Below are 18,886 nucleotides of genomic sequence, written 5' to 3'. Positions count from 1 at the left end.
AATTTTACTTGATAACAATAAACACGACAGAATCAATTCTACTTCTCAAGAACCAATTCTGGTCTCTCTAAAAGTGGAACAAAAAGTAAAAAGGTACTACCTCCGTCCCAATTTAATTGACACAATTTTGTTTTTCACACATATTAAGAAAAATGTATAAATAAAGGGGAAAGTGGAATATATTGTATTGGGAATGATAAAAGTAGTATTATTTAGTGTTATATTGTATTGGGAATGATGAAAGTTGTATTGAAAATTGAAATGGATCAGTTATTTTGGGACACTTTTTTTTAGAAAATGTGTCAGTTATTCCGGGACGGATGGAGTATGACATTATGATAAAGCCAATATTAACTAACATGACAAATTTAATCCATAAATTTTCAATCAAATTCATCAACCCTATTTAACCAAAATCTAGTGTGGTCCATACTAATTTTTACCGCTATACATACACTTGCACTCATCACTCACAAAAGAAAAATTTTAAACATTATAAAAAAATATTAAAAAGTAGAACAAATTCCCTCCAAGTGATTGGTCTCACTCTCCACTCCTCCCAAGTGACCGCCAAAAAGAAGAATACTACTTTCTCTCTTTCTTTATATAAACAAACTCTCTACTTCACAATTCAGAATCAAAACAACACAACACAACGCAAACTCTCTTTTGTTTCTCTGCTAAATCTTAACCTTCATTTTTGGTTATTCGCTTCGAAACTCGGAACGAAGAAAGAAGCAATAGCAGCATCAGCATCAACACCTGGTGAAAATTCGCATCGTTCAGGTTAGTTTTCTCGTTCTTTTCTTGAATTTTGTATGTTAGTGTTGTTGTGTGTGATTATTGATTTTGATTTAGATCTGTAAAATCGATTGGTTTTTGCATGTTGTGTTTAGCTTTTTGGATTTGAAATTTCGTGATGTTGATTTGGAGTTTTTGAATGGATTTTGATTGAATACGTGAAGTTGTTGTATGCGGAAAACCGAAAACGCAAAATTGAAAACGACGTCGTTAATATAGTGAATATCTGTTTCCGTACATTTTTTTGTTGATTTTCTTTTGACTGAACGTTTTTTTTTTGTTGATCTGAGTATGATTTTAAAAATCACTGTCGAAAAGGCGGTGATAATGTTGTTTTCAAGATCGTTTATATTGCGGCCAGAATTGCAGTTGCAGACGGTAATTCATAGCGATGAATGTGATTTTATTTTGATTATTTTTGTTCTCGTGTAATTGACTTGTTCAATTTTTAATAATTGACGTTTTAAAACGTTTGTTAGAGAATTTGTAAAATGAAAAAAGTCAGACACTGACACGTCAAAGTTGATAATAATTTAAAAAATGACACAATAATTTAAAAAATTAAGTGAGGTTTTGAATCATTTTCAGACACTTAGAACTTACAAGTGTCGAAGACTAAACATGCACTTGATCAGAAGTGTTAATATTTAAGAGTTAAGAATCCACTTGGGTTGGTTTAATGGTATTGGCTTAGGGAGTGTGCTTCTCCTAAGAGTCCGGTTCGATTTTCTCTGATACTAATTTGGACGGACTAATTTAACTTCTTAAAAAAATATTTAAGAGTTATGAGGTCACCGCTACTAGTTTGAGAAAGAGAAATGGTTGGCGCGTTATTCTATTCCTGTGAATTGAAGAATTAAAATTTAGAAGTCAATTATGGTCAAAAAGCGTTGAATTATTCATAGGAGTTTCTACAGGTAGATATTTTAGTGGATTCTAGCATATTGGCATAATTCTAGTATTGTAACACCCATACTAAACGTATCTAGAAAGTTTAGCACGTGCGTTAACTTTAGTATTGGATACATTAAAATTTACAACAATAAAACTTCGAATGAATAATATACATCAATACACGTTCGTATAAAATGCTACAACACCTTTTGTTTAAAATAATAAGAATTGCACCCTTGGAATCCATATCCATTACTCAGCGTGTACGAACGAGCACTTGATGAGATATCCATCCGGCACTAACTTGACGTCCGACCTGTTTATCTGAAACAAAATAGGATTGGGATGAGACATAATGTCTCAGTGAGTTCCACCTAACCCTAGGCTATAGGCAACCTCAAGGGAAACCTATGGTCACCACGTGTCTACTTTACAACCTGACGGTTGATTATACGTGTGTGGGGACTTGCATACTTAGACGGTGGTGCATACTAGGGCCGTCATAGTCTTATCTCACTTGTTATAGGCTTACTATCATACGCGTCATGGCGGTCAAGGGGGAAATCTAAGACCGCTTCGCCAAGGAAACGCTCTACGTATCGAGGCCTAAACATACATATCATGACACTAATCTAAACCGGACGATTAGGGGAAACCTAAAATCGTCATCGGTATCCTGTTCTTTGCTTGCTCTAATCCATGCCTTGTACTTATCATGTAGCATCTAAAGCTCTTATTCTTAAACATTAACTTGCATGGATTCACTCTATCATAAACTTGATCATATCATAATCATAATCATATCATACATAAACGTATCTAAGTTCATTAATCATTATGTTAGCGTTGAACAAACATTCTTATCTTGATTCATTTTACGGATAGTCCCGGGTGGAGTAACCCCGAGATCAATCCCATACATGACCGATGTACGTACATCGGACTCCCTCGGTGTCGTGCGGGTCCCTTGCGGCTTAAACCGTTCCCCTTAGGTCGAGAACCTCCCGTATCCCCCTGATGTGGATAACAAGAGACACGAGCACCTACGTCTTGTTACTCAGTGACATGCGGGTCCCTTACGGCTTGAATCGTTCTCATTATGAGAACCCCTTGAATCCATACCTTCATGGATTGCAAGAGACATGTCACCTACATTGCATTAATCATAGTCTTGGTCTTATCGTATACATAAGTTAAGCATACACATAATTGATTGTTTACCTCGGAACCTTAATCGAACCGATTAGTGGTAAACTCTTACTTGTTCATCATAAACATGGTGGAGAGATATCTATACTGTCCACGACTTATGCTTGATATATCATTCTTAAACATGTGCGAAGATAACATACTTCGCGTCTTAACATTCTAAGGGTTCATGCTATCATGCTATTTCTCGACTACTATGTCGAGGCTCTAGTTATTCCCGCATTAATTATTGCTCGCTACCCGCTCATCTCATGTCATAAATCTTCCTATGCCATGCTTAATTATACATTATAAATACTTGTAAATGATCAAGAATACATGTTTAAAACCATGCCTCAGAGTCATGTATTGAGGGGTTTGTTTTTATAAAAGACTGCACAAAAGATCCGGAACGGAAAAACACCGAATCTGCCAGAACGAGCAAGCAGCACCAGGAAGTACCACTTGCTCGCCATTGCGAGCTCGTTTACTCGCCATTGCGAGTAACTGGACTTTGCTCGCCATTGCGAGCTCCTTTACTCGCCATTGCGAGTAACTGTTCCTCCAGGGAGGGTGTTTTGCTTGCCATGGCGAGCTGTTTGCTCGCCGTGGCGAGTTGTGACAGTCCAGACCTGCATAAATGGGGATTTTGACCCAAAAACCTCAATACAAAACATCCCAAGACATATCATGACTATATTGATCATTTAGAACTTGTAGAACAGCCATTGAACAAGTATTCACGAATATAAATAGACATGGCATGAAAAGGGGTATCCAATCTTTACTTAAAACCCTAGAATTACCATATGATTCATAATAATTATCAAGGCTTAAACATGATCCCAAAGGGGTGGGAAACTAACTAAGGAACTCACATTAAACTTTGCATTTGTTTGCCAAAAGCTCCCAAGCATCATCAAGCCAAACCCTAGCTTCTTGTTCCCTTTTTGCTTTCTTTAATCACCATTCCATTCTTGTTGCTTTCTTGCTATCCAAGCTTCTTCATACTCCTTGCTAGTTCATCTCTAATCCAAAGTAAAACTTCTTTCAACATAACCCTAATTTTCATGAATTTCTTTCAAGGAGAAAAGTAGTGAAAACACCTTAACCCCAACCTTCATATTACTTCCTTGATCATGTTGAGACCATAACATAGCAAGGATCAAGTTCCCATTTTTCCAAACAACAAACCCTAGCCTTGGATGCCTTCTAAAGAGAAAAGGAATTGAGAATAATCTTAATCCAAGCTACCAATCTCTTGTAGGATTAAGGAGGAATCAAAACTTGGACAAGAACCTTTGAGGAGGAGATTTGATGAAGTGATAAGGTGAAGAGAAGAAGAGAGAGAGAGAGAGTGTTTCAAGCTTAAACCAAACTTCCACATACTTTTGCTAACATGAAAAACATAGGATGAAAGCTTGCCATGGAAGAGGAAAGTTTTAAGGAAGATTTGGTGGAAAGAAGAAGAAGAAGGGCGATGGGTTTTAGAGAGAAGGGAGAGCAATTCCCAATCCAAAACCTAGAGAGAGAAAAGGAAGAGAAGAATGAAGATATTTTGGCTCAAAACATATAAATAATCTTTTCCGTGAAATTACCATTTTACCCTTGGCTTAAGCGTTTTTAAAACGACTCAGATACTTTTCCCGTAAAAAGCTGACATCTCATAATATATCTTCATTAACTTACTTTTCCATAATTTAATTCCTCTGACACGGTCAACGGGTAATATACCGATATTGTCAGGCGGGATATTACATTCTACCCCCCTTAAAAAAAATTTCGTCCTCGAAATTTAGAGATCACCTACCGATCGTCATGACAAAGACTTACCATTTATGGTCGGATCCATATCTTACCTGTTCAGGCTAAATCATTTATATTGGTAGCTTATCACTATTTGGAACACTCAGGATTTGCCTTTCAACTGGAGTCTAACTAGAATCCAGGTTTGCCCTGCAGTGCTCAATTGCATTAAAAATATCTTATTGTGTAAACACTTAGCTCACACATACTTTTCCTTATATAACTTGAGGCACTTATCTCTTACCTACATTACTTACTATACAATTCTTCGAATCCTCTTTCATAGCCTTAAGAAAAATCTTCCGATCTTATTATGATTTCATGCACTTGGAACCATCGGTAACTCATATATCTTGACATGGAGAAGCAAAAATTTAAATTTTTGCCATGAAACTTGTCGTCTATAAACCAATCTTTGGTTCACATGCTCTTAAATTTTCCGACTTAATATGCTTACACTTGAACATTCTTATCATAAACTTGTACGCCTCATAAAATCTTTTGAAGAACACGGTTGTCCGCTTCGTCAAACTTTACCTTTCATGGTCTTCTACATACTCTCAGGTGTCACATAATGTTAGATAATAATGATACTTGTTATATATCTTTATTCTAAGAAACCTTATAAAGATTGGTATACGGATCCTTGGAATGAATATATGTATATCCTTTTTAAAGAAACATTTTTAAAACCACACGGATAATGGTACTGCCGAACCACAGGACGAGTTTCTATATTTTGGAAAAAAAAAAAAAAAAAAAATTTGAATCTCGCCCTAAGCTCACCAATGACGAGTTGGTCCGGTAGTCTGCATACCTTAAGTGAACTTACTCACTTACGATGTGTGTCATTGGTTTCAAAAATGAAAATATCATGTTGTTTAGAATTATTCATTTCCAAGTCCCTTAATACCCGTCTTAACTTTTAAAAGTTATAAAATCTTGGTTTAACATTGTTCTAGCAAGTATCGCTATCATTTAACCTTTGTGACATTGGAGAGTACGAATCTCGTCTTACTTAGCTCATAAATCATTTCTCTTTTCTTGATAAAACTCTTAAACTTTTGGAAGTGGTCTCCTTTCTATTCCTTCTTAACTTATGTGTATGCCTCCGACACACAATTCTGCATAACTTAATCCATGTAGGATCCTTGATTCACATAGCACATTTAGCTTCCTTATTTCTAGAATACTGAACTTCCATCTTATCCATCACTAATTGTATAAGTCTTATTACTTAACATCTCAAGAACTTTTCGCTTGCCTCATGATACTTCTCATAAAGCTTCTTTACTGTTAACAACTTTACCGATTTACTTCCGTTGCGCTACTCTGATTCCCACCGGTTGTCTTTAACCAATACTCAAAATCATAGAGGCGAGTGAAACTTCACATTCTTTTTCTTACACTTTATCATCTTCTTGGACTCTTCTAAAGATCATTCACGTGACATCCAATGTCGCAACTTGCTTTCCATAAAACCTTGTTGAATATAATCTCATGCTAGACTCACCGTATTCCCATAACACTTCCTTACGGTTGTATCTTGCATTCTTAATAGTAAACTAACCTTCTGTCATATCAATACCATACTTAAATTTCATTCCTGAACAAATCTCAAATTCCCATAGTATGCTTATATTGCACATCGTGCATGCCTTTATATGAACATCCTACTTGCACCTTCGTCTCTCGCATGCTATGCTTTGCTTAATCTTACCAATGCTAACTCGTTAATTTTTTTTTTTTCTTCTTGGAGAAACTTTATAAAATTTGCACACAGATCATTGGTGTTGATGTTTCTTTATTATATATATAAATATTGAATTCTGGATCTCGGTCGTTACCATAAAATTCATGAAACAAGCTGATAACACAAAAATGCCATCAAATCTTGTTCCGAGTGTTCAAATTATTTTTCATGTGTTGTAACCGACCGGTACCTACAAAACTTCCATTTAAAAATTTATGAACACCAATTCCAATCATCCATATGCATATATCTTTTCTAAAATCTTATAAATTTCACAAATATTGAAATTTGTCATGATAACGAGCCTTAGTAAATTAATTAAGCAAATCATAGATTCGAGGGGTAATTAATACTCCACAAAACCTGAGAATCCTGTGATCAAACATAACTCTTAACCACTTTAACTTCTTACTTCATGTCTTCACGTCCAATCATATACCGGGACCTCCATATTCCTTAATCTTAACTCTTCTTGACCCTTGACATATTAATTCCCAAAGTTACCTTAAACTGAATCGATTCCGTTAATGGTTGTTCCTGCTCTTTTTCCTTTGAAAACCTTAATTTGTAATGTGCATTCGTTACTCGATGTTATAAAGAGTGTTATTACAAAAAGGTTGTGAAGACAATTCTCCAATAGTCACTGCGGACACTAGGGACGAACTGACAGTTTTCGAAAAAAAACTGAAAATTTCGCCCCATATTCGCTATCGGCGAAATCTTCTAAAGTAATTTCGCTACTAGCGAAAATTTCGCTATTGGCGAGTTTCTTCATCTTAGTTCTCCAAAAATATATATATAGTACAAAATCTTATTCCTCAAGCAACCCAATGCACATTATCCATTCTTAACACCATTAAAACATTTATATCATATGCATGACAACCAACAACATCATTCGATTCAATTCCCGGCTCATCCGAAATTAATGCCTTAATCCTGATATCATTAACATAAAGCGTTCACATAAAACCTTGACTTCGTTTGCTGTGAACGGTTTGACTTGTTCTCTGTCGACTCGATCAACGTTCCAACATTAGGACCATATCCTCTCTGGACATTCCAGAAACATTCACTTACAGATATACAAAATATCTTTAACAACTTCCCAAACGTTGTCGGATCAGTCCATCTTAATTTTACCTTGCATTCCCGGAGAATCAAACTTAAACGGATTAGCTCACCAGCCACCATTTGGCACGAATAGACTCTTACTATTCTTACTCCGAGTTTCTACCTTCTCAAACATCTTCATCACATACTTCGTTCCTCCTGGTCCTATTCAGCTCTCAGGCATCCGTTCTAACCGTCGAGTGTTAAATTGAGTTGATCAGGCTCAACTAACATCAACAATTAAAACATTTACCTGGAACCTAATGGTCCCACTTCCTTAGTTGTAACTTAATGACCCAAGGCACGGTCTGAATCGACCTGCTCTGATACCAAATGTAACACCCATACTAAACGTATCTAGAAAGTTTAGCACGTGCGTTAACTTTAGTATTGGATACATTAAAATTTACAACAATAAAACTTCGAATGAATAATATACATCAATACACGTTCGTATAAAATGCTACAACACCTTTTGTTTAAAATAATAAGAATTGCACCCTTGGAATCCATATCCATTACTCAGCGTGTACGAACGAGCACTTGATGAGATATCCATCCGGCACTAACTTGACGTCCGACCTGTTTATCTGAAACAAAATAGGATTGGGATGAGACATAATGTCTCAGTGAGTTCCACCTAACCCTAGGCTATAGGCAACCTCAAGGGAAACCTATGGTCACCACGTGTCTACTTTACAACCTGACGGTTGATTATACGTGTGTGGGGACTTGCATACTTAGACGGTGGTGCATACTAGGGCCGTCATAGTCTTATCTCACTTGTTATAGGCTTACTATCATACGCGTCATGGCGGTCAAGGGGGAAATCTAAGACCGCTTCGCCAAGGAAACGCTCTACGTATCGAGGCCTAAACATACATATCATGACACTAATCTAAACCGGACGATTAGGGGAAACCTAAAATCGTCATCGGTATCCTGTTCTTTGCTTGCTCTAATCCATGCCTTGTACTTATCATGTAGCATCTAAAGCTCTTATTCTTAAACATTAACTTGCATGGATTCACTCTATCATAAACTTGATCATATCATAATCATAATCATATCATACATAAACGTATCTAAGTTCATTAATCATTATGTTAGCGTTGAACAAACATTCTTATCTTGATTCATTTTACGGATAGTCCCGGGTGGAGTAACCCCGAGATCAATCCCATACATGACCGATGTACGTACATCGGACTCCCTCGGTGTCGTGCGGGTCCCTTGCGGCTTAAACCGTTCCCCTTAGGTCGAGAACCTCCCGTATCCCCCTGATGTGGATAACAAGAGACACGAGCACCTACGTCTTGTTACTCAGTGACATGCGGGTCCCTTACGGCTTGAATCGTTCTCATTATGAGAACCCCTTGAATCCATACCTTCATGGATTGCAAGAGACATGTCACCTACATTGCATTAATCATAGTCTTGGTCTTATCGTATACATAAGTTAAGCATACACATAATTGATTGTTTACCTCGGAACCTTAATCGAACCGATTAGTGGTAAACTCTTACTTGTTCATCATAAACATGGTGGAGAGATATCTATACTGTCCACGACTTATGCTTGATATATCATTCTTAAACATGTGCGAAGATAACATACTTCGCGTCTTAACATTCTAAGGGTTCATGCTATCATGCTATTTCTCGACTACTATGTCGAGGCTCTAGTTATTCCCGCATTAATTATTGCTCGCTACCCGCTCATCTCATGTCATAAATCTTCCTATGCCATGCTTAATTATACATTATAAATACTTGTAAATGATCAAGAATACATGTTTAAAACCATGCCTCAGAGTCATGTATTGAGGGGTTTGTTTTTATAAAAGACTGCACAAAAGATCCGGAACGGAAAAACACCGAATCTGCCAGAACGAGCAAGCAGCACCAGGAAGTACCACTTGCTCGCCATTGCGAGCTCGTTTACTCGCCATTGCGAGTAACTGGACTTTGCTCGCCATTGCGAGCTCCTTTACTCGCCATTGCGAGTAACTGTTCCTCCAGGGAGGGGTGTTTTGCTTGCCATGGCGAGCTGTTTGCTCGCCGTGGCGAGTTGTGACAGTCCAGACCTGCATAAATGGGGATTTTGACCCAAAAACCTCAATACAAAACATCCCAAGACATATCATGACTATATTGATCATTTAGAACTTGTAGAACAGCCATTGAACAAGTATTCACGAATATAAATAGACATGGCATGAAAAGGGGTATCCAATCTTTACTTAAAACCCTAGAATTACCATATGATTCATAATAATTATCAAGGCTTAAACATGATCCCAAAGGGGTGGGAAACTAACTAAGGAACTCACATTAAACTTTGCATTTGTTTGCCAAAAGCTCCCAAGCATCATCAAGCCAAACCCTAGCTTCTTGTTCCCTTTTTGCTTTCTTTAATCACCATTCCATTCTTGTTGCTTTCTTGCTATCCAAGCTTCTTCATACTCCTTGCTAGTTCATCTCTAATCCAAAGTAAAACTTCTTTCAACATAACCCTAATTTTCATGAATTTCTTTCAAGGAGAAAAGTAGTGAAAACACCTTAACCCCAACCTTCATATTACTTCCTTGATCATGTTGAGACCATAACATAGCAAGGATCAAGTTCCCATTTTTCCAAACAACAAACCCTAGCCTTGGATGCCTTCTAAAGAGAAAAGGAATTGAGAATAATCTTGATCCAAGCTACCAATCTCTTGTAGGATTAAGGAGGAATCAAAACTTGGACAAGAACCTTTGAGGAGGAGATTTGATGAAGTGATAAGGTGAAGAGAAGAAGAGAGAGAGAGAGAGTGTTTCAAGCTTAAACCAAACTTCCACATACTTTTGCTAACATGAAAAACATAGGATGAAAGCTTGCCATGGAAGAGGAAAGTTTTAAGGAAGATTTGGTGGAAAGAAGAAGAAGAAGGGCGATGGGTTTTAGAGAGAAGGGAGAGCAATTCCCAATTCCAAAACCTAGAGAGAGAAAAGGAAGAGAAGAATGAAGATATTTTGGCTCAAAACATATAAATAATCTTTTCCGTGAAATTACCATTTTACCCTTGGCTTAAGCGTTTTTAAAACGACTCAGATACTTTTCCCGTAAAAAGCTGACATCTCATAATATATCTTCATTAACTTACTTTTCCATAATTTAATTCCTCTGACACGGTCAACGGGTAATATACCGATATTGTCAGGCGGGATATTACAAGTATGGTAGTGACGTAAGAAGTTTATGGGTTTGTGGTCCCCTCATAGTGTTTGTTAGTTTGCCTCTTTGGTGATCCTTTTACATTTTTCTTCAAATTCCTTTCATTAGTGTCTCAAACATGTTTCTAATGTGCTGTGGCTAGTGTTTCACTATTGTCCTTTGTTTTTGTGTGGAGGGGAATGGTAACATGAAAATATCACAAATCACAGATATTTATTAAAGTTGGGGTAGAGAGAGATTATTACTACTATCAGTTAAAGTGATACTGTGATAGTCATTTACAACCCGTCTCAGATAGATTTGAACTATGTCCCTCGATGTTACAAACGTTAAACTCTTACCACTGAACTAACATCTGCGTCTTATGGACAAAATATCATATTAGTATATATATAATCATGATGATGCATGAGGAAAAGAAGCGGTTGAAATGAATTGGGGCCATTGGTTCTAAAGACACAGGCTTTTGAGTTAAAGATTGCTATCATCTCAGATTCTCATTTAGATTTAGCATAACATGTGACATGTGACTCATTCAGGCACCCATGTGGTGGGAGAGTTTGTGGATGACAGGAATGATGGACCCTGAATGAGTTAAGCTTGAGGTTTCTCTTATGGATCTCTATAAAAGCTATGTTAGAATTAGTACAAGTTTGATTTTCTTTAAGGGTTAACACTAGTGTGTTACTAAGTCAAACTCTGTTTTCATCATCCAAAACCTGCCCATTTATGCATTGGGAATGCTCTTATAGTAGATAATAATTAGTTGGGTGGTTCTGTTATACAATTTGGTTCAGGTGATTATGGAAAGGATGAGAATAGTCATGCTCAAACAGCTCTTAGTAGTCCAATTAAAAACAGTTAACCAAGGTTCTAAGTCGTAGACGTGTCACCGATTTTTAATGTTGCGAAGAATTTGCAGTCAAATGCGTTTGTTATAGTGCATGTTTGGTATCAAGGTGGCTTTGTCGAAATCACAGTGGCTATAAAGTGTAACATTTACAAAATCACAATGACTCATCGTGATTTCTGCCCATGATACTTAATATACACATAGTCTTAACTGCAATTTTTTGAGGTTGCCGAGAAATAAAAAACATTGTTGTTGCTGTCAAGATTGTGGGCCCTAAAAAATTTCCAAAACGCTGGTTGCAATGCAAGTATCTTACTTTGGATTGCATGGTCATTGGATGATAAAAAGTGAGTGCAAATGGTTCTCCTTTTTCAAGTGTTAGGCCTCGTGTGCTTGGTGCTGACGTATGGAATAATTCTACATTTTTTAGTGTATTGCACCTTTTTAAAGCCTGTGTTTTTCAAGTTGCCCTATTAGGTTACTAATAAATGTTGCTGGCGATATTCTACGTAGAGGTTAACTGTTCTGTTCAATTTTACGTTCACTTTGCAAAAGAGAATCATCATTATTATAATTAGAAAAGGCACCTGATGTTGAAATATGCTGCTTGCAAAAATAAAAATCTTGAAAGTTAGTTACCTAATGTGTCTTATAGACTACTAGTGTTTATAGCAAACAAGGAAATTGATTACAAGTAGGGCCATTAAAAAATATAATGCATGAGGGTAGAATCTTTTGGACCAGGAATTGCAGGGTAAGGTATAGATACGCTAGTGGTGACCCATGAAAATGACTCAAGTTCTTATGTTAACATTCAATTATCTAACCAAGGATCAAGAGTGTTGGATTGAGACTTGGGAGTGTGTTCCTTTTAAGGTCTCAGATTCGATTCTCCTCAGTGTCAATTTAGATGAATTAATTTAGCTTCTTCAAAAAAAATATATCTAACCTAGGGTGTAGGATCCAACGAAACATTAAATTCTTGAAAAATGACTTTAATTGTTCGATGGTGTCTCGAATACTTCTAACAGAGTGAATTGAGGGAAAAATATATTTAATTATGTACACTATACGAAGGATTGTATATTTAAACTCATTTAATTATATTATATGATTATGATTATATTAATTTGTTTTTTCAAATAATATATAATTTAAACTATATAAAGATTTTTTCAAAAGTATCTTTCAAGATTTTAGTACTACAACTTTCGTAAAGAAAGAAGATTTTGAAACAGCTAAAGTTTTCTTTTTATCAAATGGAATCCTCTACTATGAACAAACGACACTATAACATCACGTCATAAATCACATCCAATAATAGACCATTCTATTCTATTAGATTATTCTTTATTTTGTCAACTCTTCTTACAATGCTTATGTAAGTCTTTGCCTTTTACGTTGAAACCATCAGTATTAAGTCTTCTTTTTTCCACAATTAGAGCTATCCAAACTCTTCCTAATCATTTAGTTTTAATACCATTTCTAATTCTTATGTTTATATATTCCACACAAATGCTCTTATAATGGGTAAAAAAAATTGCTTTGATTAGGAATAAACTGTGCAATTATAGCTCTTGAAATTGTTAGCATTAGTAGTGCTCATTTCAAAGCTAAGACCAGACAAACCCTTGTTTTAGGTCCTCAATACCACATAGCTAATTAACTTTATAACATCTATTTTGATACTTAAATTGCACATGGCAACCTCTTCTTATGACTTGTTTAATATGAGATAGATCTCATGTAATTTTTTGTCTCCCATTGTTTAATTAATAGAAAGTTTATTGCAAGGCTGAGTCAATCTTCCAATGATAATATTAATATAATGCTAAACAAGCACTAGAGTTCATAAACTTTTTCATGCATGCCTTTCTCATAAAAGAAAGGAGAAAATACAGATATTTATAAACTAGTTTTATTAGAGCTTAGGAATGTCTAAAACAGTTTTATGTAGTGATCTAATTAAATTTATTGTTACATTATTTTGTTATATTATGCCTTTCTCATCGTTAGATATTTATAAACACAATTGTGTTCTGTCAAAAAGTATATATTTTGTGCAAAAATACACTTCAAAAACCCATGTGTGATTTTCTATAAATGTGGGGTGGGAAAATTGTCCTTCAAATTTGTGGTAACCATACAATCCTACCTGAACTTATGACAATTTTTTTATGTACTGGATTTCCCTAGCCAGTGGCCACCATAGCTCTTACGGGGTCCATTCCTTTTAGAAGTTTGATCTTCACGTATCTGATAGCAGCAATTCAATAATGTGAGCTAGCTCCCTTTGCTTTGTATAGGAGAGAAAAATAAAACGCCGCAAAATCTAATAACAAAATTATTGCTAGGAAAATCTAACCATGATCTACTTTTGACTCTTTTTCACTGAACCAGTGGACCTTTTCGACCAATTAGTCACATGTATTTCTTATCTTTCAAAACAAAACAAAAAATTCAGGCATTTTATCTTATGTTGCAGAAACCTCTAAAAAATTTCATTGCTGCCAAAGTTACCAGTGCAAACTGCAATTGAAAACTATGTCCTGACCTTCTTTATTTAGGGAGCATTCACACCCTTAGACAATAGAGAATTCATGCTTTAAGGAAGGAAGATGCATGGAAACATCTCTTATCGTTTTGCGCTACATTGTCTTGTGCTGCTAGGGTAACAAGAAGTCTCAAATATGTGACCGAAACATTCTACAAATATTGTGGACTAAATTCTAGTCAAGTCTTTTGACTAGAATTAAAAAAGATGATTGGTCGTTTAAATAAACTGAATTAAAAAAAAGTTAAGTCTTTGACTCTAAAAAATTCTAGTCTCACATTAAAAATAGACGGACCGAAAATAGTATACAACAAGTGACACACATTATCTTATAAGTTAGTTATGTAACGACAGAATCTAATATAAAAAGATGATTGTTCAATATGTCTCATAAATTGTTCTTATTTTCTTTCTGAAAAAATCGATCGGGAGTTACAATTCAATCTGAGTTTACATGAAAAAAAGTCGATCGAGAATATGATCCGATCGGTTGAAGGGTCTATGAGCAATCCAAGAGAACTACTATCGTATAAATATTTAATATTGTATTATAGTTTACAAATTCAGGCCCAATAACATATTATCCACGCATCAAACTGAACAATGTTGTGCGAGTTGTGTACGAAAAAAAAAGTCAAATCGTGCATTGAAAAGAGATAAAGAGATCTAATAGATTGGTCATTTACTATCTTGTACTGTGATGACTCCCCTTCATTATCATTGTGAGATCTTCGTGATTTTATCATGAGACAAAATGCTCTCTCCCTGAAATGAAATTGCTTCATGCTGCTTTTGTTGATTTTTACATCTTGGAATGATTGAACATTCACGCAACACACGCTTTTGCCATAATTTTGTGATTGAAAAATTAAAAGGATGCTGAGAAAAGAAAACATCAGTTGAATTATTTTAAATTTATATGAAGATAAATAAATCTTTTAATATGAGGAAAGCCTTTTTTACAATATCACTAGACATCCAAAACTTTAGGATGGTTTCTCATCTCTCACTTAATGCTCAAATCTGTCAAAATATATTAGCAGAAGCTATCTTCCGATAAAATACCGCATTCTAAGGGGGTTCGATAAGCAATCACCAAACTTTAGCTTCTGACCTCTTTCATCGAAATTATTTCTAATAATTCTTGGAGTTTTGCTTTTGCCTCCTCGATATCTTTATGCTGAAAAATGTTATTCGGAAGTTTTTTACCGAAAGTGTTAAACTAAAAAAAATGTCTTCAGAAGTTATTTACCAAACGGTTTTAGCATTTTTCTGGGGGGTCTGGGAGACATTGGGGGGACAGAAAAGAAATCATCTAATCATATACTCCCTCCGTTTCAAAATGAGTGTCGCTTTAGCCAAAAAAATTTGTTTCAAAATGAATGTCGCTTTACATTTCCAATACAACTTTAATTTTTTTCTTCCAACTTTTCTCTCACACAATTTTCAATGCAACTTTAATTTTGTCTTTTTCTTATAAAGTAAGGGCAGTTTAGTAAAAGCGTTATATCCAATGATTATTTCATTCTATTTCTTAATCTGTGTGCCAAAGCCTAAAGCGACACTCATTTTGAAACGGAGGGAGTATACTACAATTGATTATGATTTTATACCTTTTCAAAATGGGCTAATGTTAATTTTGGTCCATAAAAGCTTAATGATATTCAGACCCTACAATATTATTATTAATCTGTAAAGCTGGTTACTCTTTTTGGCTTTCATATTTGCTCTTTATCCTAAAAAACAACATTCAGGAGTTTTTTTTTTTTTTTCTAGTTACTCTTTTTGGCTTTCATATTTGCTCTTTATCCTAAAAAACAACATTCAGGAGTTTTTTCTGAAGCCTTTAAAAACACAAAAATATCGTTCAGAAGTTTTTTTTTTTTGAAGGAAAAATATCGTTCAAAAGTTATCTCTCAAACGATTTGTGTATTTTTTTTTTTTGAAATAAAACGATTTGTGTATTTGTAAAGGTCAAAAAAGCAACGCTCATTTGTGATAGGCTTTGGACACCTAAGTTTAGTCTAAATGAATAAGAGTGTAGACCATAATCTTAGACCCATGATGAAAATTGGCTTAGGTTACATTTCTCTTACAAAGTCGAAGGTTACATTGTTACTAGAAATAGAAGGTTATGTTCCATTTGTTTTCATGGAAAAAGGTTTATCCATGTTCTAAATTCATATAATTGATATTCTGGTTGCTTACACTCTTGACCTCTACCATCCATTTTTCTAGTCTAGAATCTAGAATCATCTAATAAAGAAAGCAAAATGTTTTTTTTTTCCTTTTATTTTTGACGGGAGGAGAGTAAAATATTTGATGTAGTCGAGTGAATCCACAATGAATTAGATACATTATGAAATTGGCGAAATAAACATAGGTGTTTTGGAGTTGGAGAGAAGTGAATTCCTTAGTGTCGAGATAATCATACATTATTGTAGTTGCATGATCTCAACCATTTAATCTTAATAAGACAAACCACTAAGTCAAGGTTTAAACTTTATGATCTTCATCAAACGGTTTATATATTGTTATTAGAATTTGTGAACGAAAAATTCATTTGTAATTCAAAACACGGTTAAAATCTAAATCATATGATCTTAATCAGACGATTCATATAATACTATTTGAATGTATTACAGCTAGCAAACCATTTATACAGGTTGGAATGTTTAGGATTGGTTTTCCAAAAATAAAAATTTAATTCCTCAAAAAAAAATTAATTACTTTTTTTTTAAGGAAAAATATAATTACTTTTATGCATTTATTATTTTTGGAAAAATAATTTCTCTCTGTTTCCAACAAAATCTTGGGTATCACTTGCATGGTAATGAGACTTTAGGTGCCTTATAAAGCTTACACGAGGATTCAACTGCTTTTCACTCCTTTTCTTCTCTCACTTTGTCAATTCTCTGCCATTGAGATTCTGCAGATTTCACTCTCTCTACATAACAACCCAGCTGTAGTTTGACGTATTGAACAAGACTTGTCTAGTCTGTCTCCTTGCTTTCAGCATCAGCTGATTTTCGAGGTCTCTCCTGTCCTGAGCTGGAATTTTAACCTCTTTCAATTATTTGATTAAGTGTTTGCATCAGATACCTTACACACCTCTCTTACTTCTCCATTATTTTCATTACACTTTCTTTCTTGCTGCAATGTATTCATTATTTCTATGAATACTCTTATTTAGTGCTTCCTCTGTTCCCATTACTCTGATTTTTTTTTTTTTTTTTTTTTTTTTTTTTTTGTATTCTATTCTATGAATATACTACTTCAGGGATGCTGGTGATTTCATTTTCATATATAAGTTTAGGAATCTGTGATTTCAGATTTATTGGTAGACATCAAAAGAATATATGAAGAGTGAAATGAAAGCTTATAATTTTATTTTATAAAAAATGAGTTAGCCTCAAAATTAAAATAAAATAAAATAACTAATATGCTATTACATGGGCCCAGTAACAATACATCACCTTATTTTTATGAGTCGGTTTGTTAAATGATTAAAGCTCAATATAAAACTAAAACCTATATTTTATTCTAATTTCCGATTTAGCCACAGGAATGAATACTTGCTCTTTTAGAGGCTTAATTTTCTCCCCCTGTCAGTACTGTTATACTCTGTTTAGTGATTATTTGTTCAAAAAATATGCAGGGGAAAGAAGCTAAGCTGTAACTGAAATTGATATTCAACTTCAATGGTGGGGTTCCAGAGTGAACATATGCCTGGAAACAAGTGTAATGGTAATTATAATAGTGATCCGGGTCGTGTTGGACGACTTGTGAAAATTAGAGAACAGATAAAAAGCAGCAGGGCATCATCTGATACTGTTCTTATTAACAATAATAACAATATTAATAGCAATAATAATAATAATGTTAATAATAACTATAATGATAGTGATAAACATGTGGTTACTGATTCTTTTGAGCATGACCAATGCTTCAAAGAATTTAATAACTCTGGTGCTTCCCATGTTGAACGATTCCTGGAAGGTGCCGCAGCAGCAAAGGCTCTTAGTAATGGATATGAAAGGGAAGATGGAAAACCTGTTAGACAACGGCTTTTGGTTGTGGCTAATAGATTGCCAGTTTCAGCTGTTAGGAAAGGCGAGGATACTTGGTCTCTGGAGATCAGTGCTGGCGGCTTGGTCAGCGCTCTTTTAGGTATGCGGCGATGGTCTTTTTTTTTAAATATTTGGTCTTTATATTTTTCCAGTTTTAGTGTATTGTCTGATTTGAAATTTGCATGAATTTAACTGTTATTGGTTTTTGAGGATGGGTTTCAATTAAGTTTGTTGCATTTTGAAATGAATTTGGGCCATCGGTCTAAAATTGTGGTTTGCAAGGTCTCTGCAATGGCATTGCAATTGTGACCACATTAGTCTACATTCTGTAGCAATATCATGGCTTGCAGCGTAACTATAATCACAACTGTGATCGCAACTGTAATTTGGAACCATGATTTGGCCGCTAGGTTACATAGAGTTTTCTAACGGGGCTGCATTCTTTTGTATAGGTGTGAAGGATTTTGAAGCGAGGTGGATAGGTTGGGCCGGTGTCAATGTGGCGGATGCGGTTGGTCAGAAGACACTCACTGAAGCATTAGCTGAAAAGGTACTATATTTTCTCCATCACAATGTTAGAAATAACTTCTGCATTTGTCATTGTGCTGTTACATCAGTTGATTTTATTATTTTTATTT

The 18,886-nt window shown here is 35.0% G+C and overlaps 1 protein-coding gene across 8 annotated transcripts in view; it reads left to right on the top strand.

Annotated features, from left to right (window-relative positions):
• The first annotated feature begins 633 nt into the window (after positions 1 to 633).
• LOC146949408 (alpha,alpha-trehalose-phosphate synthase [UDP-forming] 1-like) overlaps positions 634 to 18,886 on the top strand; it is a 29,383-nt gene continuing 11,130 nt past the window's right edge. For 2 of the 8 annotated variants that reach the window (XM_085745439.1, XM_085745437.1), the window contains exons 1-5: positions 634 to 786; positions 17,114 to 17,212; positions 17,837 to 17,925; positions 18,178 to 18,348; positions 18,701 to 18,798. In XM_085745439.1, coding sequence (XP_085601565.1) covers positions 17,880 to 17,925; positions 18,178 to 18,348; positions 18,701 to 18,798 — 315 coding nt within the window. In that variant the 5' untranslated portion in view covers positions 634 to 786; positions 17,114 to 17,212; positions 17,837 to 17,879. Of the gene's footprint in view, positions 787 to 17,113; positions 17,213 to 17,836; positions 18,349 to 18,700; positions 18,799 to 18,886 lie in introns of all 8 variants that reach the window. The other 6 variants (XM_085745438.1, XM_085745436.1, XM_085745435.1 and 3 more) reach the window with 3 other exon arrangements.

The sequence above is a fragment of the Medicago sativa genome, chromosome 2 (genome assembly GCF_051527215.1).
Source record: "Medicago sativa cultivar Bolivia chromosome 2, Bolivia_mono, whole genome shotgun sequence".
Taxonomy (NCBI): Eukaryota; Viridiplantae; Streptophyta; class Magnoliopsida; order Fabales; family Fabaceae; genus Medicago; species Medicago sativa.
Note: the sequence above shows the minus strand (reverse complement) of the source record. Positions and strands in the feature narration are given on the sequence as shown.